At 40.9% G+C, this 27,144-nt stretch overlaps 1 protein-coding gene across 1 annotated transcript in view; it reads left to right on the forward strand.

The window, feature by feature from the left end:
• LOC138638231 (transient receptor potential cation channel subfamily V member 6-like) overlaps positions 1 to 27,144 on the forward strand; it is a 149,635-nt gene that overhangs the window by 114,207 nt on the left and 8,284 nt on the right. Inside the window, exons 11-15 of the mRNA XM_069727378.1 lie at positions 6,123 to 6,329; positions 6,446 to 6,532; positions 6,642 to 6,718; positions 20,372 to 20,537; positions 25,367 to 25,433. Coding sequence (XP_069583479.1) covers positions 6,123 to 6,329; positions 6,446 to 6,532; positions 6,642 to 6,718; positions 20,372 to 20,537; positions 25,367 to 25,433 — 604 coding nt within the window. The remainder of the gene's footprint in view (positions 1 to 6,122; positions 6,330 to 6,445; positions 6,533 to 6,641; positions 6,719 to 20,371; positions 20,538 to 25,366; positions 25,434 to 27,144) is intronic.

Consider the following 27,144-nt stretch of genomic DNA (forward strand, 5'->3'; position numbering starts at 1 on the left):
ATATTTCCTTTCCTGAATCTAACCTCCAAGCCCTGAACTAATTCTTATGTTCCAAGTCTAAACCTATACTTTCCCTATACACCACACAATACTCAAATTGTACCATAATTACAATACAATAACCGCAATTAGTTCTTATAAAGTTCTATGCATTTTTACATGCTACAACAATCCTAAAAATATAATAAAATCACATATCCAAACCATTTTGCAAATGTTGTCTTTCAGGAGGTAAGGCACATGACCGTCTCTGTCAACCTCTTACAAAACCATAATTATTACACATACGGTAGTGACAATACTAGCATACTATTACTGATTATTAACCAAAACTACTGTACTAACACTGATATTACCCTCATGCAGTGAGAATTTTATGATAGATTTCAGTGACTCACTGATGTTCTCACTGATCAGAGTCATTCATTTTCCCTTTTCTTATTATTCAGCCACGAACGCCATGACTACTGTCACAGTACATGGGGAGGATATCTTTATGTTCCCCAACACTCACACCAATTTGTCCGGGGATGTTTGGTTGCCCCTGGTTCCTTTCTGAAGGAGATTTATCTATATCCCACTTCACAGTTCCGGTTTGGAACTTGCAGCTCTCTGGCGCCCCCCTTACCCTCAGGTCAGACTGGGTACTGCACCTAGGATAATTAGTCACCAGAAAGGCTGCCTTACTTTGTACTGGCTAATGGGCACACTGCAGCGAGTGCGATATAACTACTCCCAATCAGGTGGGAACAATAATTATCAACGCCGTCAGTCGCTACAAAGCCTCCCAAACGCACAGGACAAATTACGCTGTCACCAGCTCTGATTTCTTAATTAATAACGGAGCCGGAGCCAACCCAAATTAGTAGTGTAATTCACTTCAGAAGACTTGACAGTAAGTTATAGAGCAAGGAGAAACACAGCTAGTAATTTTATATATTTTACTCCAAAAAAGGTAGGCAGTGTTTACAGAAGTATAAAAAGGTATTATAAAAGTGGACAAGTACCGTATGTTAAGTACAATTACAAATAAAATGGGATTAAAGTTGAAAAACACTTACATTTCGTTCATATCATTTCATCTCATGGCTGACCGTGTGCTGTGAGGGAGAGGCACACATCTAGATGCATCACACACCTTTTTCGCTGCTAGACCCAGGACAACAGACTTGTGAAGACTGATATCTCACTCAGTTATCTCCCAGCCCAAAACCAAGGCACTCCCCCTGTGGTGACCTCACTCAGAGGCTGAATCCTCCCTTTTCTTAGAGTTATGACAAATCATTTCTATAAATAACTTGCTGTATGAACGTCGTATAAGAATGACACAATGATCAGGATGTTCACCACGTCAAGTGGGTTCTTTTAAGTATAAACATGGTGTAGATATATGACCCACTTATATGGAGAAATCCGTTCCTTGCAACTCATTGGGTTTACCTCCTAGTGATTACAGTGAGCTATAGATTTCTCGGTGGACATCCAGAATATATAATCCTTATATCTCTAGCCCTGATCGGTGTCAGGATACATAACTTTAAAAGAAAAAAAGAGTCCCATGCAGTTTGGGAACGGCTGTACCAGTTTTGGCTGGTATTAGGCGGGAGGGAGGAATGAGGGGTTTACACGGAGATTGGCTTTTGCAGCTTAGAGACATAAAAATTCCTCAATGAAGCTGGCAGCTGGGCTCACATTACAACTATATAGCGGGGGGAGGGAGTTGCCTGCAGGCTAAGAGAGAAGCAGAGCTTTCTAGGTAAAGTGAAGAGGGGGGGGGGGGGTCGGAAAAACCTACAGCGTGTATCTGAAAGCCACGGACCTTTTAGGTATATACTCAAAACATGGCATATTCCTATTATCGTGACAACTACTTCCATCCATGATTCTTCTCTTCAGAACACACAGACATATTTGGCTAATCACTTTTCCAGGATCCCCCTCACATACCCCACCTCTACAGAAACCATTTAGTGCTGTAAGTAGTGCCCTAGACAGTAATAATACCTTCTTTGTGCCTTGCCCAATAATAGTACCCTCATTTTGTGCCACAGACAGCAACAGTGCCCCTATGTGCACTTATACAGGAATATTGTACCTCCACCTGGTAATAATGTCCCCCTGTGCCCTCTTATACTAATAATGAACTCTGGGCCTCTTTATTGTATTAATATACAAATGTTTCTTGTGCCTCTTTATAATTATAGTAATGTTTTTCATTGCCTCCTTATAATAATGACAGTGTGCCTCCCTTTTATAATGACCCCCCAATGTGCCTTCATATAATAATCTCCATTTGTATGATAATAATGTCCCTCTTTGCCACCTTATAACAATGACCCGTATTATGGCACCTTTTAATAATGGCCCCCATTTTGTGTCTTGCAAGTATGACCCTCAGTGTGACTCCTTACAGTAATGATCGCCAGTGTACTTCCTTATAATAATGATCTCCTTCCATGTAATAATAATCTCCTTCGTTACCTTCTTTTAATATTGACTCCCAATGTGCCTCCTTATAATACTGACCCTTATTATGCCACCTTTTAATTATGACCCTCATTGTGCTTTTTAAAGTAATGACCCCAGAGTAACTCCTTACCGTAATGATCACCAGTGTACTTCCTTACAATAATGACCTCCAGTATGCCTTCTTTTTATAATGTCCAATAAATGGAACTAATTTTATAATGACCCTCCTTGTAATAAGGAACCCACTATTTGCTTATTTTTAATAATGCCGTTCCATTGTGACTTCTCTTGTTAATGACCCCATTGTGTGCCCCCCTAATAGCGACCCCCATTGTGCCTATCAAAGACAAAAAGTAAACACTGGCTCCCACACCCATCAGCGATACACTCCTTTGCTATAGTCTCTGAGCTGGCGCTGATGGCGCGATTTAACAAAGTATTTGTGCCACCTGATTCTCTCTACATGTTGCCGGCCTCTTACAGCCTGCAAGATGCTGCAGCCTAACTATGTAAGTGGCAGAACATAATGCTGATGGCTCTCTGCTCCACTACAGCTTTTAACAGTATTCTGAGTAAACCGATAGTGTTGAAGGTACTGCAGGTCAATATGGCCCACTGCATTCGGTCCATCTGACATTTGCCAGAATTGCCAGATGGCCAGTCTAGCTCTGGACTGTTCTCTCCTTTTTTGTGTATCTAGAGAGAAAGACCTAACATTTAAGCTGAGGCAAGTAAGGAAAAAAAAGAGACTAGCTGCCCAACAGACACTTTTTCATCGAGATCATTACTTAAAGTGTAACTGTTGCTTCAATTAACATTTTCAGAAGAAGCAATCTAATGAGAGTGCATGAGGGTTAGCAGTATTTCTGGCCCTTAAATGAGTTGTACATGACATTTTTAGCAGCATCCCTTTCTGTAAGTCCATTTATCTAAGCTAGTGGGTGGAGACTACCCGATACCATGTTTCCGATACATAACTCAAAGACATGAGGCATTCCTGCTCTCTTCTGTCTATAGACTAAGGTCAAAATAAGCACAGAAAGGTACCAAGGCCAAAAAAGGCTAAAGCCTTGCTCCCTAAATAGATGCATATATGCAAAAAGATACATCAGCTAGTGTAATACGCCTTCAATATGACAACACAGAACACCATAGAGTACAAAGAACACCATGGAGGTAAAATAAAAACCAAAAAATATTTTATTGTATCAGAAATACATACAAAAAATGCTAGCCAAATAATAAGGCATCAAAGAAAAGAGGGGGAAAGTATAGGAGACATGCTGGCAGAGCAGGAGGAACAACTAATACAAATAATAAAATCGCCAAAGGTGAGAGAAACAGACCCCAATCGGGTGGGTACATATGAAACCATCACAATCTTAATGGTATGGAAAAAGGGGCTGCCAGTAAGTACCGTGGACTATGCCCCATAGAGCAAGCCCACGTATCCTGGAGATTGTTTAAAGCTCACCCACAGTAGCTGGCGTGAAGTATAGGTCCTCTCGCTGAGACCCCTTGATGCACCCTCTGATATAGCAGTAGCAGCAGCATGGAGGACATTGAACATAAGTACCGAGCAGTGTATCTGTGAAGTCAGCTCTTTGAGGAAATAGAATAATTGCTAGAAAGCTGCACCATGTCCTTGTGTATTTCTTTCTAGCCCTTCATTCCTTTCTCCTTTCCATAGGCTGCTAATGACAGCAACTGTACTCTCATCTCTCAGCTGATTACCTGTCTTCATGGTAGACGTACACTACCATTCAAAAGTTTAGGGTCGCTTAGAAATGTCCTTGTTTTTGAAAGAAAAGCAGTTTTTTTTCCAATTAAGCTAACATTAAATGATTCAGAAATACACTCTATACATTGTTAATGTGGTAAAAGACTATTCTAGCTGCAAACGTCTGGTGTGTAATGCAATATCTTTATAGGTGTATAGAGGCCCATTTCTAACAGCCATCACTCCAGTGTTCTTTTGGTTGTTTGTGTTTGCTAACTGTGTAAGAAGGCCAATGGATGGTTAGAATACACTTGAAAACTCTTGCGCAAGTATGTTAGCACAGCTGAAAACAGTTTGGCTGATTATAGAACCTATAAACCTGACCTTCCTTTGAGCTAGTTGAGAATCTGAAGCATTACATTTGTTGGTTCAATTAAGCTCTCAAAATGGCCAGAAAAAGAGAACTTTCATGTGAAACTCGACAGTCTATTATTGTTCTTAGAAATGAAGGCTATTCCATGCAAGAAATTGCCAAGAAATTGAAGATTTGCTTCAACGGTGTGTACTACTCCCTTCAGAGGAGAGCACAAACAGGCTCTAATCAGAGTAGAAAGAGAAGTCGGAGGCCCCGCTGCACAACTGAGCAACAAGACAAGTACTTTAGAGTCTGTAGTTTGAGAAATCGACGCCTCACAGGTCCTCAACTGGCAGCTTTATTAAATAGTACACGCAAAACGCCAGTGTCAACGTCTACAGTGAAGACACGACTCCGGAATGCTGGCCTTCAGGGCAGAGTGGCAAAGAAAAAGCCATATCTGAGACTGGCTAATAAAAGGAAAAGATTAATATGGGCAAAAGAACACAGACATTTGACAGAGGAAGATGGGAAAAAAGTGTTATGGACAGACGAATCCAAGTTTGAGGTGTTTCGATCACACAGAAGAACATTTGTGAGACGCAGAACAACTGAAACGGTGCTGGAAGAGTGTCTGACGCCATCTGTCAAGCATGGTGGAGGTAATATGATGGTCTGGGGTTGCTTTGGTGCTGGTAAAGTGGGATATTTGTACAAGGTAAAAGGGATTTTGAATAAGGAAGGCTATCACTCCATTTTGCAATGCCATGCCATACCCTGTGGACAGCGCTTGATTGGAGCCAATTTCATCCTACAACAGGACAATGACCCAAAGCACACCTCCAAATTATGCAAGAACTATTTAGGGAAGAAGCAGGCAGCTGGCATTCTATCTGTAATGGAGTGGCCAGCGCAGTCACCAGATCTCAACCCCATTGAGCTGTTGTGGGAGCAGCTTAATTGTATAGAAAAAGTGCCCATCAAGCCAAACCAACTTGTGGGAGGAGCTTCTGGAAGCATGGGGTGAAATTTCTCCAGATTACCTCAGCAAATTAACTGTTAGAATGCCAAAGGTCTTCAATGCTGTAATTGCTGCAAAGGGAGCATTCTTTGACAAAAGCAAAGTTTGAAGTAGAAAATTATTATTTCAAATAAAAATATTTTTCAAACCTTGTCAATGTCTGGACTAGATTCAAAATTCATTTGGCAACTCATTTGATAAAAATATGAGTTTTCATGGAAAACACAAAATTGTCTGGGTGACCCTAAACATTTGAATGGTAGTGTAGTCTATCAGTAAAATCAATGTGAATGATCTGTTCAAGAAGGGTGGAGGAAAAAAAAAGTCTGGTGGGGTAAAAGGCTTTTTGTCTAATAAGATGTGTTGAAAAGTATTGGGTCACCTACATCTTACTCCTACAGAACATTTTATGAAATCCGATTTTTAAAGAGAAACTGTCACCACGAACTGTCATCCAAACCACAGAAAGTGTCTGGGGACTTGACAGATTCTCTTTAATTGTATATTAGTTTCACATAATAATAAATGCTGTATATGTCTGACTGAATTCACTCTAGGTGCGTAAACTTGTGGATGTTACACCAGTGAAAGAACTTCTAAGTCAGAAATGGAATTCATTTGGCTATAAGACTTTTCTCGTGTGGATGCTCAGCTATCTTGCATACATGGTGATATTCACAACCGCTAGCCTGTATCGACCTTTGACACCCTTGGCTCCTGGAGAAGGGGATAATATAACTGTGATGAAACAAAGGAATATTTGCGTAAGTTGCTCAAGATTTTGTTGGACTAATTATCACAAATTATTACATTAGAAGCCAATTTACTCCATATAATACAAGTCTTCTCATGTAACACAATGCATTTCATGTTCTTTAAGGAAGCCTATGAAAGTACAGAAGACCTTGTGAGGCTGGCGGGGGAGATATTTACACTGTTTGGAGCTATCTTTATTCTTGTCAGTGAGGTATATTTCTGACTTTTTAATTGGCTATACTGTATATAGCTAGAAGACACTAGAGATGTGTCAAGGTCCTATGAAGCCTCATTTCACGTTTTACTTTTTTTTTTTTCAGATCCCTTTACTTATTAAATTAGGCCCTAAAAAATATATTGGAAATGCATCAACTGGCGGCCCTTTCTCCTTATTAATGTACGGTAACAGAATACACATTCTATTAAATGTTTAGTACGAATGAGAGAGGATAGATAGATATGTGAAAAATAGCTAGATATGTGATAGATATATAGATAGAGAGATAGATAGATAGATAGATAGATAGATAGATAGATAGATATGTGAAAGATAGCTAGATAGACAGATAGATTGACGTACAGATAGATAGATAAATAGATACATAGATATATGTGATAGATAGATAGATAGATAGATAGATAGATAGATAGATAGATAGATAGATAGATAGATAGATAGATATGTGAAAGATAAATAAGAGATAGATATTTGAAAGAGAGATAGACAGACAGACAGATAGACAACACGTGATCAAAATTGTTGGTACCCCTCGTTTAATGACAAAAAAACTCCACAACGGTCACAGAAATAACTTGAAACTGACAAAAGTAATAACAAATAAAAGATATATGAAAACGAACTAATGAAAGTCAGACAATGGTTTTCAACTATGCTTTCACAGAAGTAAAAAAAAAAAAAAACTCATGAGAGGGGCCTGGACAGAAATGATGGTACCTCTGAAAATAATGTGACAGAAGGGACATGTTAAATCAAGGTGTGTCCACTAACTAGCATCACAGATGTCTACAATCTTGGAATCAGTGAGTGGGTCTGTATATAGGGCTACAGATACTCACTGTGCTGTTTCATGACATAGTGTTTATCATACTCAACATGGACCAGAGGAAGCGTACGAAACAGTTGTCTCAGGAGATTAGAAAGAAAATTATAGACAAACATGTTAACCCCTTCATGACCCAGCCTATTTTGACCTTAAAGACCTTGCCGTTTTTTGCAATTCTGACCAGTGTCCCTTTATGAGGTAATAACTCAGGAACGCTTCAACGGATCCTAGCGGTTCTGAGATTGTTTTTTCGTGACATATTGGGCTTCATGTTAGTGGTAAATTTAGGTCAATAGATTATGCGTTTATTTGTGATAAAAACGGAAATTTGGCGAAAATTTTGAAAATTTCGCAATTTTCACAATTTGAATTTTTATTCTGTTAAACCAGAGAGTTATGTGACACAAAAAAGTTAATAAATAACATTTCCCACATGTATACTTTATATCAGCACAATTTTGGAAACAAAATTTTTTTTTGCTAGGAAGTTATAAGGGTTAAAATTTGACCAGCGATTTCTCATTTTTACAACGAAATTTACAAAACCATTTTTTTTAGGGACCACCTCACATTTGAAGTCAGTTTACGGGGTCTATATGGCTGAAAATACCCAAAAGTGACACCATTCTAAAAACTGCACCCCTCAAGGTGCACAAAACCACATTCAAGAAGTTTATTAACCCTTCAGGTGCTTCACAGCAGCAGAAGCAACATGGAAGGAAAAAATGAACATTTAACTTTTTAGTCACAAAAATTATATTTTAGCAACAATTTTTTTGATTTCACAATGGTAAAAGGAGAAACTGAACCAAGAAACTTGTTGTCCAATTTGTCCTGAGTACGCGGATACCTCATATGTAGGGGTAAACCACTGTTTGGGCGCACGGCAGGGCTTGGAAGGGAAGGAGCGCCATTTGACTTTTTGAATGAAAAATTGGCTGCACTCTTTAGCGGACACCATGTCACGTTTGGAGAGCCCCCATGTGCCTAAAAATTGGAGCTCCCCCCACAAGTGACCCCATTTTGGGAACTAGACACCCCAAGGAACTTATCTAGATGCATAGTGTGCACTTTAAACCCTCAGGTGCTTCACAAATTGATCTGTAAAAATGAAAAAGTACTTTCTTTTCACAAAAAATTTCTTTTCGCCTCAATTTTTTCATTTTCACATGGGCAACAGGATAAAATGGATCCTAAAATTTGTTGGGCAGTTTCTCCTGAGTACACCGATACCTCACATGTGGGGATATACCACTGTTTGGGCACATGGTAAGGCTCGGAAGGAAGGAGCGCCATTTGACTTTTTGAATGAAAAATTATCTCCATCATTAGCGGACACCATGTCGCGTTTGGAGAGCCCCTGTGTGCCTAAACATTGGAGCTCCCCGACAAGTGACCCCATTTTGGAAACTAGACCCCCCAAGGAACTTATCTAGATGCATATTGAGCACTTTAAACCCCCAGGTGCTTCACAGAAGTTTATAACGCAGAACCATGAAAATAAAAAATAACTTTTCTTTCCTCAAAAATGATTTTTTAGCCTGGAATTTCCTATTTTGCCAAGGGTATTAGGAGAAATTGGACCCCAAGTGTTGTTGCCCAGTTTGTCCTGAGTACGCTGATACCACATATGTGGGGGTAAACCACTGTTTGGGCGCACGGCAGGGCTCAGAAAGGAAAGGCACGCCATTTGGCTTTTTAAATGGAAAATTAGCTCCAATCATTAGCGGACACCATGTCACGTTTGGAGAGCCCTTGTGTGCCTAAACATTGGAGATCCCCCACAAATGACCCCATTTTGGAAACTAGACCCCCAAAGGAACTAATCTAGATGTGTGGTGAGGACTTTGAACCCCCAAGTGCTTCACAGAAGTTTATAACGCAGAGCCATGAAAAAAAAAATTATTTTCTCAAAAATGATCTTTTAGCCTGCAATTTTTTAATTTCCCAAGGGTAACAGGAGAAATTCGACCCCAAAAGTTGTTGTCCAATTTGTCCTGAGTAAGCTGATACCCCATATGTTGGGGGGAACCACCGTTTGGGCGCATGGGAGGGCTCGGAAGGGAAGGAGTGCCATTTGGAATGCAGACTTAGATGGAATGGTCTGCAGGCGTCACATTGCGTTTGCAGAACCCCTCATGTACCTAAACAGTAGAAACCCCCCACAAGTGACCCCATTTTGGAAACTAGACCCCAAAAGGAACTTATCTAGATGTGTGGTGAGCACTTTGAACCCCCAAGTGCTTCACAGAAGTTTATAACGCAGAGCCGTGAAAATAATAAATACGTTTTCTTTCCTCAAAAATAATTATTTAGCCCAGAATTTTTTATTTTCCCAAGGGTTACAGGAGAAATTGGACCCCAAAAGTTGTTGTCCAGTTTCTCCTGAGTACGCTGATACCCCATGTGTGGGGGTAAACCACTGTTTGGGCACACATCGGGGCTCAGAAGGGAAGTAGTGACTTTTGAAATGCAGACTTTGATGGAATGGTCTGCGGGTGTCACGTTGCGTTTGCAGAGCCCCTGGTGTGCCTAAGCAGTAGAAACCCCCCACAAGTGACCCCATTTTGTAATATAGACCCCCCAAGGAACTTATCTAGATATGTGGTGAGCACTTTGAATCCCCAAGTGCTTCACAGACGTTTACAACGCAGAGCCGTGAAAATAAAAAATCATTTTTCTTTCCTCAAAAATGATGTTTTAGCAAGCATTTTTTTATTTTCACAAGGGTAACAGGAGAAATTGGACCCCAGTAATTGTTGCGCAGTTTGTCCTGAGTATGCTGGTACCCCATATGTGGGGGTAAACCACTGTTTGGGCACACGTCGGGGCTCGGAAGTGAGGGAGCACCATTTGACTTTTTGAATACGAGATTGGCTGGAATCAATGGTGGCGCCATGTTGCGTTTGGAGACCCCTGATGTGCCTAAACAGTGGAAACCCCTCAATTCTACCTCCAACACTAACCCCAACACACCCCTAACCCTAATCCCAACTGTAGCCATAACCCTAATCACAACCCTAACCGCAACACACCCCTAACCCTAACCACAACCCTAATTCCAACCCTAACCCTAAGGCTATGTGCCCACGTTGCGGATTCGTGTGAGATTTTTCAGCATCATTTTTGAAAAATCCGCGGGTAAAAGGCACTGCATTTTACCTGCGGATTTACCGTGGATTTCCAGTGTTTTTTGTGCGGATTTCACCTGCGGATTCCTATTGAGGAACAGGTGTAAAACGCCGCGGAATCCGCACAAAGAATTGACATGCTGCGGAAAATACAACGCAGCATTTCCGCGCAGTATTTTCCGCACCATGGGCACAGCGGATTTGGTTTTCCATAGGTTTACATGGTACTGTAAACCTGATGGAACACTGCTGTGAATCCGCAGCGGCCAATCCACTGCGGATCCGCAGCCAAATCCGCACCGTGTGCACGTCGCCTAATTCTAAAGGTATGGGCACACGCTGCGGAAAACGCTGCGGATCCGCAGCAGTTTCCCATGAGTTTACAGTTCAATGTAAACCTATGGAAAACAAAAATCGCTGTACACATGCTGCAGAAAAACTGCACGGAAACGCAGCGGTTTACATTCCGCAGCATGTCACTTCTTTCTGCGGATTCCACAGCGGTTTTACAACTGCTCCAATAGAAAATCGCAGTTGTAAAACTGCAGTGAAATGAGCAGAAAAACCGCAGTAAATCTGCCATAAATCCGCAGCGGTTTAGCACTGCGGATTTATCAAATCCGCAGCGGAAAAATCCGCAGAGGACCAGAATACGTGTGCACATACCGAAACCCTAACCCTAACCCTAGTTCATACCCCAACCTTAGTGGAAGGAAAAAAAAAAAATCTTTATTTTATTATTGTCCCTACCTATGGGGGTGACAAAGGGGGGGGGGGGTCATTCAGTATTTTTTTTATTTTGATCACTGCGATAGGTTTTATCACAGTGATCAAAATGCACTTGAAACGAATCTGCCAGCCAGCAGATTCGGCGGGCGCACTGCGCATGCGCCCGCCATTTTGGAAGATGGCGGCGCCCAGGAAAGAAGACGGACGGACCACGGGAGGCTCGGTAAGTATGATGGGGTGGGGGGGGAGCACGGGGGGGTAAATCGGAGCACGGGGGGTGGATCGGAGCACGGGGGGGTGCATTGGAGCATCGGGGGGTGGATCGGAGTGCAGGGGGGGTGGATCGGAGTGCAGGGGGGGTGGTTGGAGCACGGGGGTGAGGGGACAAGAGCACGGGGGGAGCGGACAGGAGGACGGAGGGGAGGGGAGCGGAGCAGTGTAAAGGACAGATCGGAGGGCTGGGGGGGCGATCGGTGGGGTGGGGGCACATCAGTGTTTCCAGCCATGGCCGATGATATTGCAGCATCGGCCATGGCTGGATTGTAATATTTCACCAGTTATAATAGGTGAAATATTACAAATCGCTCTGATTGGCAGTTTCACTTTCAACAGCCAATCAGAGCGATCGTAGCCACGGGGGGGTGAAGCCACCCCCCCTGGGCTAAACTACCACTCCCCCTGTCCCTGCAGATCGGGTGAAATTGGAGTTAACCCTTTCACCGGATCTGCAGGGACGCGATCATTCTGTGACACAGCATGTGCGTCACAGGTCGGATTGGCACCGACTTTCATGACGCATACGCTGTGTCACAGGTCGGGAAGGGGTTAAAGGTAAATGTTATAAGACCATCTCCAAGCAGCTTGATTTTCCTGTGACTACAGTTGCACAAATTATTCAGAAATTTAAGATCCATGGGATTGTAGCCAGCCTGCCTGGAGGTGGCCGCAGGAGGAAAATTGATGACAAATCAAAGAGACGGATAATGCGAATGGTAACAAAAGAGCCCAGAAAACTTCTAAACAGATTAAAGGTGAACCTCAAGTTCAAGGAACATCAGTGTCAGATCACAACATCTGTCATTGTATGAACCAAAGTTGACTTCATGGGAGGCGACCAAGGAGGACACAATTGTTGAAAAAAATCATTAAAAAGGCAGATTGGAATTTGCCAAACTACATGTTGACAAGCCACAAAGCTTCTGGGAGAATGTGCTATGGACATATGAGACAAAAATGAAACTTTTTGGCAAGGCATATCAGCTCTATGTTCGCAGACAGAAAAATGAAGCACATCAAGAAAAGAGCACTGTCCCTACTGTGAAATATGGAGGAGGCTCTGTTATGTTCTGGGGCTGCTTTGCTGCATCTGGCACAGGGTGTCTAGAATCTGTGCAGGGTACAATGAAATCTCAAGACTATCAAGGGATTCTAGAGAGAAATGTAATGCCCAGTGTCAGAAAGCTTGGTCTCAGTCATAGGTCATGGGTCTTGCAACAGGATAATGACCCAAAACACCCAAGAATGGCTAAGAGGAAAACATTGGACTATTCTGAAGTGGTCTTCTATGAGCCCTGACCTAAATCCTATTGAGCATCTTTGGAAAGAGCTGAAACATGTCGTCTGGAAAAGGCAACCTTCAAATACAAGACAACTGGAGCAGTTTGCTCTTGAGGAGTGGGCCAAAATACCTGCTGAGAGGTGCAGAAGTAACAGTTACAGGAATCGTTTGATTGCAGTGATTGCCTCAAAGGTTGTGCAAGAAAATATTAAGTTAAGGGTACCATCATTTCTGTCCAGGCCTATTTCATAAGTTTTTTTTTAAGTTCTGTGGAAGCATGGTTGAAAAGTAATGTCTGACTTTCTTTTGTTCATTTTCATAGATCTTTCATTTATTATTACTTTTCTCAGATTCAAGTTATTTCTGTGACCATTGTGGGTTTTTCTGTCATTAAACAAGGGGTTCCAACAATTTTGACCACGTGTGTATATAGATGGATATGTGATAGATAGACAGATAGATTCATAGATAGATACTTAGATATGTGATAGATAGATAGATAGATACATAGATATGTGATAGATAGATAGATAGATAGACAGATAGATCAAAAAATGGAAGCAGCACGCCAAAATAGGATCAAATCACATGCAGTTTAATTGGCTTGAAAAAGGTTTACATCGTCGCCAGATGGGCAACCTATGTAATATAATTATTGGGGTTGGTATATATCTGGGAATCTTTGCAACCTATGACTATATTTTTGTGCTGCTCTTTTTCATTCTTTTTTCTATATAGATAGATATGTGATAGATATAGATATGAGATCGATACAGTGGGGCAAAAAAGTATTTAGTCAGTCAGAAATAGTGCAAGTTCCACCACTTAAAAAGATGAGAGGCGTCTGTAATTTACATCATAGGTAGACCTCAACTATGGGAGACAAACTGAGAAAAAAAAATCCAGAAAATCACATTCTGTTTTTTTAACAATTTATTTGCATATTATGGTGGAAAATAAGTATTTGGTCAGAAACAAAATTTCATCTCAATACTTTGTAATATATCCTTTGTTGGCAATGACAGAGGTCAAACGTTTTCTGTAAGTCTTCACAAGGTTGCCACACACTATTGTTGGTATGTTGGCCCATTCCTCCATGCAGATCTCCTCTAGAGCAGTGATGTTTTTGGCTTTTCGCTTGGCAACACGGACTTTCAACTCCCTCCAAAGGTTTTCTATAGGGTTGAGATCTGGAGAGTGGCTAGGCCACTCCAGGACCTTGAAATGCTTCTTATGAAGCCACTCCTTCGTTGCCCTGGCGGTGTGCTTTGGATTATTGTCATGTTGAAAGACCCAGCCACGTTTCATCTTCAATGCCCTTGCTGATGGAAGAAGGTTTGCACTCAAAATCTCACGATACATGGCCCCATTCATTCTTTCATGTACCCGGATCAGTCGTCCTGGCCCCTTTGCAGAGAAACAGCCCCAAAGCATGATGTTTCCACCACCATGCTTTACAGTAGGTACGGTGTTTGATGGATGCAACTCAGTATTCTTTTTCCTCCAAACACGACAAGTTGTGTTTCTACCAAACAGTTCCAGTTTGGTTTCATCAGACCATAGGACATTCTCCCAAAACTCCTCTGGATCATCCAAATGCTCTCTAGCAAACTTCAGACGGGCCCGGACATGTACTGGCTTAAGCAGTGGGACACGTCTGGCACTGCAGGATCTGAGTCCATGGTGGCGTAGTGTGTTACTTATGGTAGGCCTTGTTACATTGGTCCCAGCTCTCTGCAGTTCATTCACTAGGTCCCCCCGCGTGGTTCTGGGATTTTTGCTCACCGTTCTTGTGATCATTCTGACCCCACGGGGTGGGATTTTGCGTGGAGCCCCAGATCGAGGGAGATTATCAGTGGTCTTGTATGTCTCCCATTTTCTAATTATTGCTCCCACTGTTGATTTCTTCACTCCAAGCTGGTTGGCTATTGCAGATTCAGTCTTCCCAGCCTGGTGCAGGGCTACAATTTTGTTTCTGGTGTCCTTTGACAGCTCTTTGGTCTTCACCATAGTGGAGTTTGGAGTCAGACTGTTTGAGGGTGTGCACAGGTGTCTTTTTATACTGATAACAAGTTTAAACAGGTGCCATTACTACAGGTAATGAGTGGAGGAAAGAGGAGACTCTTAAAGAAGAAGTTACAGGTCTGTGAGAGCCAGAAATCTTGATTGTTTGTTTCTGACCAAATACTTATTTTCCACCATAATATGCAAATAAATTGTTAAAAAAACAGACAATGTGATTTTCTGGATTTTTTTTTCTCAGTTTGTCTCCCATAGTTGAGGTCTACATATGATGTAAATTACAGACGCCTCTCATCTTTTTAAGTGGTGGAACTTGTACTATTGCTGACTGACTAAATACTTTTTTGCCCCACTGTATTTAGAAAAAATGGAACAGCACAATGCTTATTAGTGAGTGCCAGGCCTCCAAGGCAATAAGTCCAATACTTGCCCAAATCCAGACAGAGATAAAATATTGAAGGCAGCACTCCATATGCTTTAAGGTGAAAAAAGTGGACTTTATTCAAACCCACATAGCAGAGTGATGTTTTGGTGTACTTTTATAGGTATATTTAACAATCATTAATCACTCATGATTATATTGCAAAGTGTAGTTAAAAACAGTATTTAATAAAGCATGTACAATTCCATCCATCTTCATGTGACACAATATCTTGTACATCTCCAAAGCTAAAGTGCCATATACATCTGTATAAAAACATTCAATATCTGTTAATTAGTCACATTAATATACTCAGAGCAGCTGTGTACAGATTAATATTATGGGTCTCACCCCTTCAGGATCATTCATTTTCATTTGGAGGACGCCATGAACGCTGATTTCAGCATTCCCTATTGCCTACTGTGCATGTATCAGAGCCTCACTAAACTGTCATAAGCTGCCAATCCAAGGGAGTGTGTGGCATATTCCGTCCGTGCATGCGCCTTCCTGCATTCCGTATGTCCCAACGCCATCTTAGATGTGGCAAAATGCTAAAACAGAAGGTTTTTTGCAAAGCACACCATCTGCATATCAAAGGAAGGTCATCAAAAGTAATGTAGGTGCCTTTAACCCCTTAGCGACCGCCGATACGCCTTTTAACGGCGGCCGCTAAGGGTACTTAAATCACAGCGCCGTTAATTAACGGCGCTGTGGAAAAAGTAAATAGCGCCCCCCAGGGTCGGATTTTCTCCGGGGTCTCGGCTGCCGGGGGTAGCCGAGACCCCAGAGAACATGATTCGGGGTTTTTTTTACCGACCCCGCATTTGCGATCGGCGGTAATTAACCGTATACCGGCGATCGCAAAAAAAAAACCGCGATCTTTTTAATTTCTCTGTCCTCCGATGTGATCGCACATCAGAGGACAGAGAAAAGGGGTCCCAGATAGCCCCCCCGATACTCACCTATCTCCCCCGGTGCTCCTCGTGGGAGATAGGTGAGTATCGGGGGGCGCATGCGCAGTGCGCCCGCCGGCCGGCACCGGGGGAGTCTTTGGGGTCTCGGCTGCCAGGGGTAGCCGAGACCCCAAAGAACATGATCGGGGTCGGTTTTACTGACCCCTGTTTTGCGATCGCCGGTAATTAACTGTTTACAAAAAAAAAAAAATCAGTGTAATTCTCTGTCCTCTGATGTGATCGCACATCAGAGGACAGAGAAATAGGGGGATTCGGGGACCCTATTATACTTACCGATGTCCCTGGATCCTCCTGCTGCTCCTCCTGGCTGCCGGGGAAAAGAAAATGGCGGGCGCATGCGCAGTGCGCCCACCATCTATCGCCATCTGCCGGCCGACAGGAGAAGAGCAGTTGGGGCTAAAATTAGGGTTAGGGTTAGGGCTAGGGTTAGAGCTAGGGTTAGGGCTAGGGTTAGGGTTAGGGCTAGAGTTAGGGTTGGGGCTAAATTCAGGGTTAGGGTTCTTTCACACTTACGTCGGTACGGGGCCGTCGCAATGCGTCGGCCCGACATACCAACGCACGTTGTGAAAATTGTGCACAACGTGGGCAGCGGATGTAGTTTTTCAACGCATCCACTGCCCAATCTATGTCCTGGGGAGGAGGGGGCGGAGTTACGGCCACGCATGCGTGGTCTGAAATGGCGGACGCGACGTACAAAAAAACGTTACATTGAACGTTTTTTGTACCGACGGTCCGCCAAAACACAACTGATCTAGTGCACGACGGACGCGACGTGTGGCCATCCGTCACGATCCGTCGGCAATACAAGTCTATGGGCAAAAAAACGCATCCTGCGGGCACATTTGGAGGATCCGTTTTTTGTCCAAAACGACGGATTGCGACGGATGCCAAACTACGCAAGTGTGAAAGTAGCCTTAGGGTTAGGGTTGGGGCTAAAGTTAGGGCTAGGGTTGGGGCTAAAGTTAGGGTTAGATTTGGGGATAGGATTAGAGTTGGTATTAGGGTTAGGGTTGGCATTAGGGTTACGCTTGGGATTAGGGTTAGGTTTGGGATTAGGGTTAAGGTTAGGGTTCTGATTAGGGGTGTATTGGGATTAGGGTTAGGTTTGAGGTTAGGGTTGAGATTAGGATTAGGGGTGTGTTGGATTTAGGGTTATGGTTATGGTTGACATTAGGGTTGTTTTGGGGTAAGGGTTGTGATTATCGTTAGGGTTAGTGATTAGGATTATGGATCAGGTTGGGATTAGGGTTAGGGGTGTGTTGGGGTTAGGGTTGGAGCTAGAATTGGGGGGTTTCCACTGTTTAGTTACATCAGGGGGTCTCCAAACACGACAGCCAATTTTGCGCTCAAAAAGTCAAATGGTGCTCCCTCCCTTCTAAGCTCTGCCGTGCGCCCAAACAGTGGGTTACCCCCACATATGGGGCATCAGCGTACTCGGGATAAATTGGACAACAACTTTTGGGGTCCAATTTCTCCTGTTACCCTTGTGAAAATAAAAACTTGGGGGCTGCAAAATCTTTTTTGTGGAAAAAATTTTTTTTTTATTTTCACGACTCTGCATTCTAAACTTCTGTGAAGCACTTGGGCATTCAAAGTTCTCACCACACATCTAGATAAGTTCCCTGTGGGGTCTAGTTTCCAAAATGGGGTCACTTGTGGGGGGTTACTACTGTTTAGGTACATCAGGGGCTCTCCAAACGCGACATGGCGTCCAATCTCAATTCCAGACAATTCTGCATTGAAAAAGTCAAACGGCGCTCCTTCACTTCCAAGTTCTGTGGTGCACCCAAACAGTGGTTTACCCCCACATATGGGGTATTGGCGTATTCAGGAGAAATTACATAACAAAATGTATGGTTACATTTCTGTTTTTACACTTTTAAAAAATAATGGTTCTGAATTAAAATGTTTGCCAAAAAAAGTTAAATGTTCATTTTTTCTTTCCACATTGTTTCAGATCCTGTGAAGCACGTAAAGGGTTAATAAACTTCTTGAATGTGGTTTTGAGAACCTTGAGGGGTGTAGTTTTTAGAATGGTGTCACACTTCCTTATTTTCTATCATATAGACCCCTCAAAATGACTTCAAATGTCATGTGGTCCCTAAAAAAAAAGGTGTTGTAAAAATGAGAAATTGCTGGTCAACTTTTAACCCTTATAACTCCCTAACAAAAAAAAAATTTTGTTTCCAAAATTGTGCTGATGTAAAGTAGACATGTGGGAAATGTTATTTATTAACTATTTTTTGTGACATATCTCTCTGATTTAAGGGCATAAAAATACAAAGTTTGAAAATTGCAAAATTTTAAAATTTTTCGCCATATTTCCGTTTTGTTCATAAATAATCGCAATTAATATCGAAGAAATGTTACCACTAACATGAAGTACAATATGTCATGAAAAAACAATCTCAGAATCAGCGGGATCCGTTGAAGCGTTCCAGAGTTATAACCTCATAAAGTGACAGTGGTCAGAATTGCAAAAATTGGCTCGGTCATTAAGTACCAAATTGGCTCTGTCACTAAGGGGTTAAAAACCGTATGAGCATCTACATTCCTTTTGTGTTCACTTCTCTAGAAAACTCTTGTAAATTATGGTCATAAAGGCACAAATGTTATGAATGAGTTGAAATTGATGACCATAATTTAATAAGAAAGTGATATTCTGTAAGAACGATAAATTTACCATCAATTAAAGGGTAAGGATGCTTCATATGCGCTGGAGACATGCTGTACAGTGAGAAGCACTGCTTTTTGGCATGTAGGTGGTGTGCTTTGCAAAAAAAATAACTCTGTGATTTAAGGGCACAGAAATGAAAAGTTTGAAAATTGCAAAATTTTAAAAAATTTTGCCAAATTTTTATTTTTTTCATAAATAAACGCAAGTCATATCGAATAAATGTTACCACTAACATGATGTACAATATGTAATGAAAAAACAATCTCAGAATTAGTGGGATCCGTTGAAGCGTTCCAGAGCTATAACCTCATACAGTGACAATGGTCAGAATTGTAAAAATTGGCTTGGCCATTAAGGTCAAAATTGGCTAAAGGGTTAACGTTGTTCACAATATAGATAAAACATATTATTAGACAGTTACAAGTTAGATAACGTGAATAATACAATGATGTGATTAACAATTTTATGTTGCACTTCAGGAGGAAATAAAGGAAGTTTGTACTAGGTAGCTACATTTTTGTTTTGCTTCAGTTAAACCAGTAGAATTCTATTACTCCAAGGGAAGAGTCAGACTCTAGCCAGACGAGGATCGCACCACAATGCTTAGACTGGCTCTCCTGACCCGAGTATGACAGCTGCATAGGAATACATGCTGTCACACTCGGGATGGAGAGCCGATGGCCAGTCCAAGCATTACTTTGTGATCCTCATCCTAGTTATACGACCATCTGACTCTTTCTTTAAAAGTGAACTTATGTAGATGGATGCAATATTTTCAGCTCATCTCGGTGAACACAGTGTGAAGAATACTATCTTGCCGTGCCAACTACCCAATGCGTTTTCCGCATAGCTTGCTGTGGTTCCAGCTTTACATAAAATTGAAACGTGTTTTATTCCAATCATCAAAGAGCATTATGTTTTTTCGAGCAAAGCGAGCCATGTTTATCATCTCCCATATGCACGGGATTAACCATTCTGCTCTGAGCATTCGAAGCAATGGAATGGAAATTCACACAACTCCTTTGTCTTTCAATAGAGTCGAAACCATTAACCCTAATAAAGAGCACATTGTCTGCCAGCATCCGCAATCCAATTGATTACTATGTTAATCCAAAGTAACGCATCTCCTTTTGCTTATAAATATGTCAGAACGACAAGCTGTCTGGCACATTGTCATTGTGGCAAGTTTCTGTCACTGGAGCTTAATAGACTCCAAATTGACTGACTACATTATGAATCGTCAGCCTGGAGAACACAAAGGTCTTTAGGCCTCGGCCTGTTAGATTAATTTGTTTCCATCAGTTTTGATTAATTTATACAGCAATCCTGATATTGCGGCACGTAGAGAACAATTCAAAAAGCGAATCAGATATAGATCAAATACATACATCTCCTGTCAATGGCTTTGTGTAGTGCTGTCTGATGCCTGCAGAATCGGCTACCAGCCCAATAACTAAGTTTGTGTTTTCCATAGGGTGGGCTATTCGCTGTTAATTTTCTCTGCAGCAATATTGCGAGTACTAGGACATGAGGGAGAAGCAATTCCACTTTCTCTGGCTTTAATAATTGGATGGTGCAATTCAATCTACTTTGCCAGAGGATTTAAAATGCTGGGCCAATTTTCAATAATGATTCAGAAGGTAAGAAGCTTGTATATGAAATGGAAACGGAGCAGAAAATAACTAACGTCACTGGTTTTCCTGGAAATAAACTAAAAGGAGTTTTAAAATAGGCTGCACCCTGTGTGCAATGCACAGGGAATTCATGGAACATCTCAGTAACATGAGAATGAATTTGCACTAGTACCAGAGGGACCTGCACGCCCTCATACCGGAAGGGATATATGACTCTCCTAGTGAAATTAGGCCTTGGCTCTTCATAGTTTAGTTATTTATTTAAGTTTACATTTAGCTTTTATTTTGTCTTTTTTTCAAGTTTTCTTTTTCATTACTATTACCACTTGTATTTTTGTTTATATCTCTATAAAAATATTACCCCAGAAAAAAAATAAAAAGAATATTTCTACATTATAAGTTTGCACTGGATTGCCACCAGTCTATAAATTTACAGACAGTTTACAAAAAACAGTTTTTTTTCTACAGACCATAATGTCCAAAAGTGAAAAGCACTGTCCGTGGATTTTTAAATTTTTTTCCTAAGTTTGTACTGCACATGCGCCAACGTCTATGAGCAGTACAAGCACACTGAATAACAAACAAGGAGAGGAAAGAGTTGATTTAGTGAAGTTCTGTGATTCTTCAGCCAATATACACTGAGTGTGGTGATCACAGGCTTCTTTCCAGCACTTAGCGCACTGCTCCATACAGCTCCATACAGCAATTAGCTCCCAGTCTTCCTTCAGTAATTCACTCTCATGAATGTTTGAAGCGGTGGTGCCCGTAGCATCTTAGGCAGTGGCTTTATGGTTGACTACTTGTTACTTGAGCTTGCAGACACACACATATCAACTTCTACGTAACGCCTCATCAAGTCTTCAGGAATACCCAGTTTTGAGATGAGTGTGTGTTCTCTAATTATTCTCAGGTCATAGCTTAGCAGCTGAATAGCTGTGATGGGAGAGGAAAAGGCCTAGGGGTTCGGAACCTTAGAAGAACATAATGAGGACAGACTCATCCTCTGACTTGCAGACTGTGACCATGTGGGGTATAGATGGATTTGACATGAACTTTGGCGCATGGAAGATGGACCGACAGTGTTTACAGTCTTACAGTCTTTATAGATATGCCATAAAGGTACCTTCACACATAACGATTTCGTTAACGATATCGTTGCAACGTCACGCTTTTTGTGACGTAGCAACGATCTCGCTAACGATATCTTTGTGTGACAGCGACCAACGATCAGGCCCCTGCTGGGAGATCGTTGGTCATGGGGAATGATCAGGACCTTTTTTTGGTCACTGATCACCCCACTGTCATCGCTAGATCGGCGTGTGTGACGCCGATCTAGCGATGTGTTCACCTGTAACCAGGGTAAACATCGGGTTACTAAGTGCAGGGCTGCGCTTAGTAACCCGATATTTACCCTGGTTATCATTGTAAAAGTTTAAAAAAAAAAACACTACATACTTACATTCTGATGTCTGTCACATCCCCCGGCATCAGCTTCCCTGCACTGTGTCAGCGCCGACCATAAAGCAGAGCACAGCGGTGATGTCACCGCTCTGCTTTACAGCCGGCGCTTACACAGTGCGGGGGACGTGACAGACATCGGAATGTGAGTATGTAGTGTTTTTTTTACTTTTACAATGGTAACCAGGGTAAATATCGGGTTACTAAGTGCGGCCCTGCACTTAGTAACCTGATGTTTATCCTGGTTACCCGGGGACTTCGGCATCGTTGAAGACAGTTTCAATGATGCCGAAGTTGTTCCCCTGATCGTTGGTCGCTGGAGAGAGCTGTCTGTGTGACAGCTCCCCAGTGACCACACAACGACTTACCAATGATCACGGCCAGGTCGTATCGCTGGTCGTGATCATTGGTAAATCGTTTAGTGTAACGGTACCTTTAGGTTCATGTAGCCTGCTAGTAGCACACATTCAGTAGCAGTTTACATAAGCTCTCTGCACACACAAACACATCTCAACTACTCCAAATACTCTTACAAGGATAGGAGAACCATGAGTCAAAAAGTAGCCAAAAAGGTAGACCAAAAATACAAAATTTATTGAAAACACATAATTTCCATATACCACATAAGAAAAAGTGAAAGATTTGTGACTAAATCCATTGATACAATAGTGACCTAAAAACACAATCCGGGACAGTAGCACAATAGATTGTTAACTCATGAACATACAGCAGGTGTGCTGCCAGCAAGTGCACATAAGAGTATTTACTGGTATCAGAACGGCCTGGCTTAATAGTATAAGCGCATGAAATAGTGCTATTATAATGGCCATGAACCGATGTGCACACAATGCAGATAAAAAAGGTTTAATTACCCATGTGGAGTGAAGTAGAAGTCCCATCTGGATCCTGGTCACATACCCCAACGCGCGTTTCGCGTTCAGTAGTTACCGCTTCCTCAGGGGGCGCCACATGGGTAATTAAACCTTTTTTTATCTGCATTGTGTGCATATCGGTTCATGGCCATTATAATAGCACTATTTCATGCGCTTATACTATTAAGTCAGGCCGTTCTGATACCAGTAAATACTCTTATGTGCACTTGCTGGCAGCACACCTGCTGTATGTTCATGAGTTAACAATCTATTGTGCTACTGTCCCGGATTGTGTTTTTAGGTCACTATTGTATCAATGGATTTAGTCACAAATCTGTCACTTTTTCTTATATGGTAATACTATGTATATGGAAATTATGTGTTTTCAATAAATTTTGTATTTTTGGTCTACCTTTTTGGATACTTTTTGACTCATGGTTCTCCTATCCTTGTAATATTTATGGTTGAGTTGCCATCTTTTTATGTGATTTACGGCTGATGTTCATTTATATACTCCAAATACTCTGGAGTATTTTTGAGCAGTGTGGAGCATAAAGTAGTCAAGGTGTTTGTGCATACTCTAAGGTGAAGGGTCACTGACCATCAAACATGGCATTGTAAGATAAAACAAGCATGGCCAAAAATTGTTGACTAGTTTGACCACCCTGATTTTCACATACAAGTTTTTCACGGATGAGTTTGCATAATCAAGCCAAATAATTTTAGACAGTTGATTAAAGTTGATGAAATCTGAACAATTTCTATCAAATAAATAGTGTGCTGAGTAACAAAATTAGGAATGAACTATCATTTTAGCCAACCAATTACAGACCATTCTCAATCGAAGTCGAGAAAAGTCAGCCAAAAGATCTTTCAGCAAAGAAAGATCATTCTTTCAAAAACCATCTTTTGTTGAAAGAATTTTTCCAGAAAGATCATTCATTCATTGACCGGTATCACTGAACATGTGTGGCCCCAGGTTGAACGAATATAACAGGCCATAGGAACTAAAATGTGTACAGCTGTGTCGGCATTAAGATAGTTCGTTAAACATACTTTAATTTAATGTGTATGTATGTACATTTTATGGGATAGTTATTAGGCTATGTAGAAAAAGCAATAGACTTATCTGTCAAATTTGTTTGTGGGCAGTACTAATCTGGAAGTACTAACTATATCTGAATTAGAATCCAACACTTGTACACTAAAGGTGGCCATACACATTAGATTACTGTAAGAATAGGTAGTTGTTTCCCGCTTCTGGTAAAAAAAAAACTTGACTTTATTAGAAAACTCGATTAAAACATTTTGATTCCAAAGTTATAACCCCAAAGATAACCAGAAAAACAGCTATGCATTTCAGACGCTCTCCAGAATCCTTTATCCAGCTTGATCAAGGGACGCTGAAGGGCGTCTGAAACAAGTAACTATTTATGTGGTTATATTTGTGGTTATAACTTTGGAATCTAAATGTTTTAATCAAGTTTTCTAATAAAGTCAAGTTGTTTTTTTTACCAGAAGCTGGAAACAGCTACCTTTTCTTACACGGACACTCACTCTTGTTCAGAGCGGATTTCCCTGCTACAGAAGCATTAGTGCCTTAATTCAAGACTTCCAATCTTTGGTTCTTGGAGGAGATAAGCTGCTGGCATATTCAAGTCTATTTTGTATATGTATAAGGTGAACAGGAGAAATAGCTTTCATCCAAAATGTTCAGCTGGTAGATCTCAAAAGTGTGTAGCTTGATTAGGAATCTTAAATTGTAATATAATCCCTCATCTCTGTATCACACTACCTATGCCCTCTGTTCTGCTAAGAACCCAAGACCCACCTACTAATCTCAAAGACTTCTCATGAACTGCACCAATTCTCTGGAATGCACTACCAAGGACAATTTGATTAATTTCCAATACCCAGTTTGAAGCGTGCCCTAGGTCTCTCTTCTCAATTCATTCTCCAGTTGTAATCTGTAAACTCATCTATTTTTTTTGCTATCATTAAACTTGACCTGGTACTCAAATTTAGAGCATCATGTGTACACCAGATTGCCAGACATTAGGGAAAAGAGAATAGAAAAGGACCTGTGTAACCTTGAAACTTCCCTAGACCCTATGTGACGAGGTGACCAAAAAAAGTTCTCTGTAACTTCCAAAATAGATGCCATAAATGCATATTTTTGTCCCAACTTAGAAAGGGCAACTCAATAGCACAAATAATTGCTGCAAAAATAAAATATTTTTAGAGCAGTTAATAAAATGCATTTTTGTAATATTTAGGATTAGAAGTTAAAAATAAAATTCATTAAAAAAAAGAAAAACAGTCAATACAGCAAATATTAATCATGGTTTTCCTACATACAATCTATTAGTAAAATTGTTTACTAATTAAAGCCCTAAAAGTTTTTTTTCTTAGTCATCTAATGAGGATAATCCAATAGTAACGGCATGTTTGTTCAGTATTGAAGCTTACTGGCACAGTCTTATTTTTCCATCTTCTTTCTTGCAGATAATCTTCGCGGATCTTCTGTGTTGGTTCTGCTTAGTGTTCATTATTATAATTGGATTTACCTCTGGTAAGGGATGACTGGTTTTATGCTTTATTTCAATATAAACGTTGATATCCTTTAGCATTTCACTTATAGCAGACACAAAGAGTAGAAAATACATAGAATAGAATACTGTAATATTACAAATCTATCACAATTGTCTATACAATAAATAGCAGATATAACTAATCTAGTTCTAATGATGTAAAACATTTGATTTACATATATTTTGGTAAATTACGTGGTGCATTTTAATTAAAGGGAAATGCGTTTATTACCCATGTGCCTATAGTGTTTATAGGCAAAATCTACACAAAAAGCTGAAGACTGCTAGATAAGAACCTCCAAGACTGATTGCGTGGCGTCAGGCAGAATTCTGGATTGACCGTCTCTTTAAGTTGAAAGAAAAATGCTAAAGTATATCACCTGTGAGATTTCATCACTAAAAACAACTTCTGCCAAGTTTAGATTGAAGCTCAAGGTATTATGGCCTAATGGGAGATCAGCAAACATTTCTGACAATTGGATGTTAGAATAATGAAATCTACGGTCTACCACTGACTACATATGAAACTATGACAACATACATATACACAAAAGCCCTTATATTGAAGGATTAGACTTTCTGTACTTTAAGCAAACTACAGAAAACAGTGATTCTTTTCTGCCCGAGCAGTGAGACTATGGAACTCTCTGCCACATCATATTGTAATGGTCGATTCACTAAAAAACTAAAAAAGTGCAAAGAGAGTCTGGATGGTTTTTTTTACAAGTTATAGGTCCTAGATTCCATGATGGGATGGAGAGAATTTGTCCACATATGGCAATTAGCATCTGTCTCATGAGGTTTTTACCTTTTTCTAGATCAAGATGTTAGGTTTAGAGTTGAGCGAATTTTTGAAAATTCGGTGCCGATTATGATCAGCGGCGAATATTGTTTTTGCAATAGTCGTCAAACACAGCCGTATGTCATTGGAGTCAACGGGAGTAGAAATGACTGAATATGTTCAGAACCGATCATCAAACATAAATTCGGCACGAATAGGGTAACATTATGGTATGAATATGGCAAATTCAGATTCGGTGACCGATTCCGAACATATTTGCTTAACTCTAGTTAGGTTATAGGTTGCACTGAATGGATTTGTGTTGTCTCTTACCCTTAAAACTATTAAACTATTAATCTACCAGATATCTACAGAATGCCTGCTGGCATAAAAATGAAGAATATTCAAACTTTCATAGTAAAAGTTAGAAAGTTAAATTTATTAAAATATTTTACTGTATCATACAAATATAATCAAATTATAATATACCTCCTAGGAACCCTTAACAGAACTGTGTATAACTTTTGGATGCATTTTTGATTTGGCCTTCTGAGCATTTCAGAAGTATGGATCTGTTGAATGTAGTTTTCCAGGATCAACAAAAATTAGGCTAAATAACACAAAAACTATTACTTATCTAATACAATAAGTCCCCTGCCACTGCAGCTCTGACTATTGTTTCCTCCTCATGGTTTCAGTTACTCCCAATGGTAGTAATTTGGAATTTATCCACATGACAGCTGCAGCCAATCAGTGGTCTCAGCAATCATATTCCTGTCCAGTGGGTAGATGGCACATGACTCCAGCAAGAAAGTAGATAGAGACTGTTGGGGAGCACCAGAATGGCGTATCAGGGGGGCAGAGTGGCACATGACTCCAGCAAGAAAGTAGATAGAGACTGTTGGGGAGCA

This window comes from Ranitomeya imitator, chromosome 5, assembly GCF_032444005.1.
Source record: "Ranitomeya imitator isolate aRanImi1 chromosome 5, aRanImi1.pri, whole genome shotgun sequence".
Lineage (NCBI taxonomy): Eukaryota > Metazoa > Chordata > Amphibia > Anura > Dendrobatidae > Ranitomeya > Ranitomeya imitator.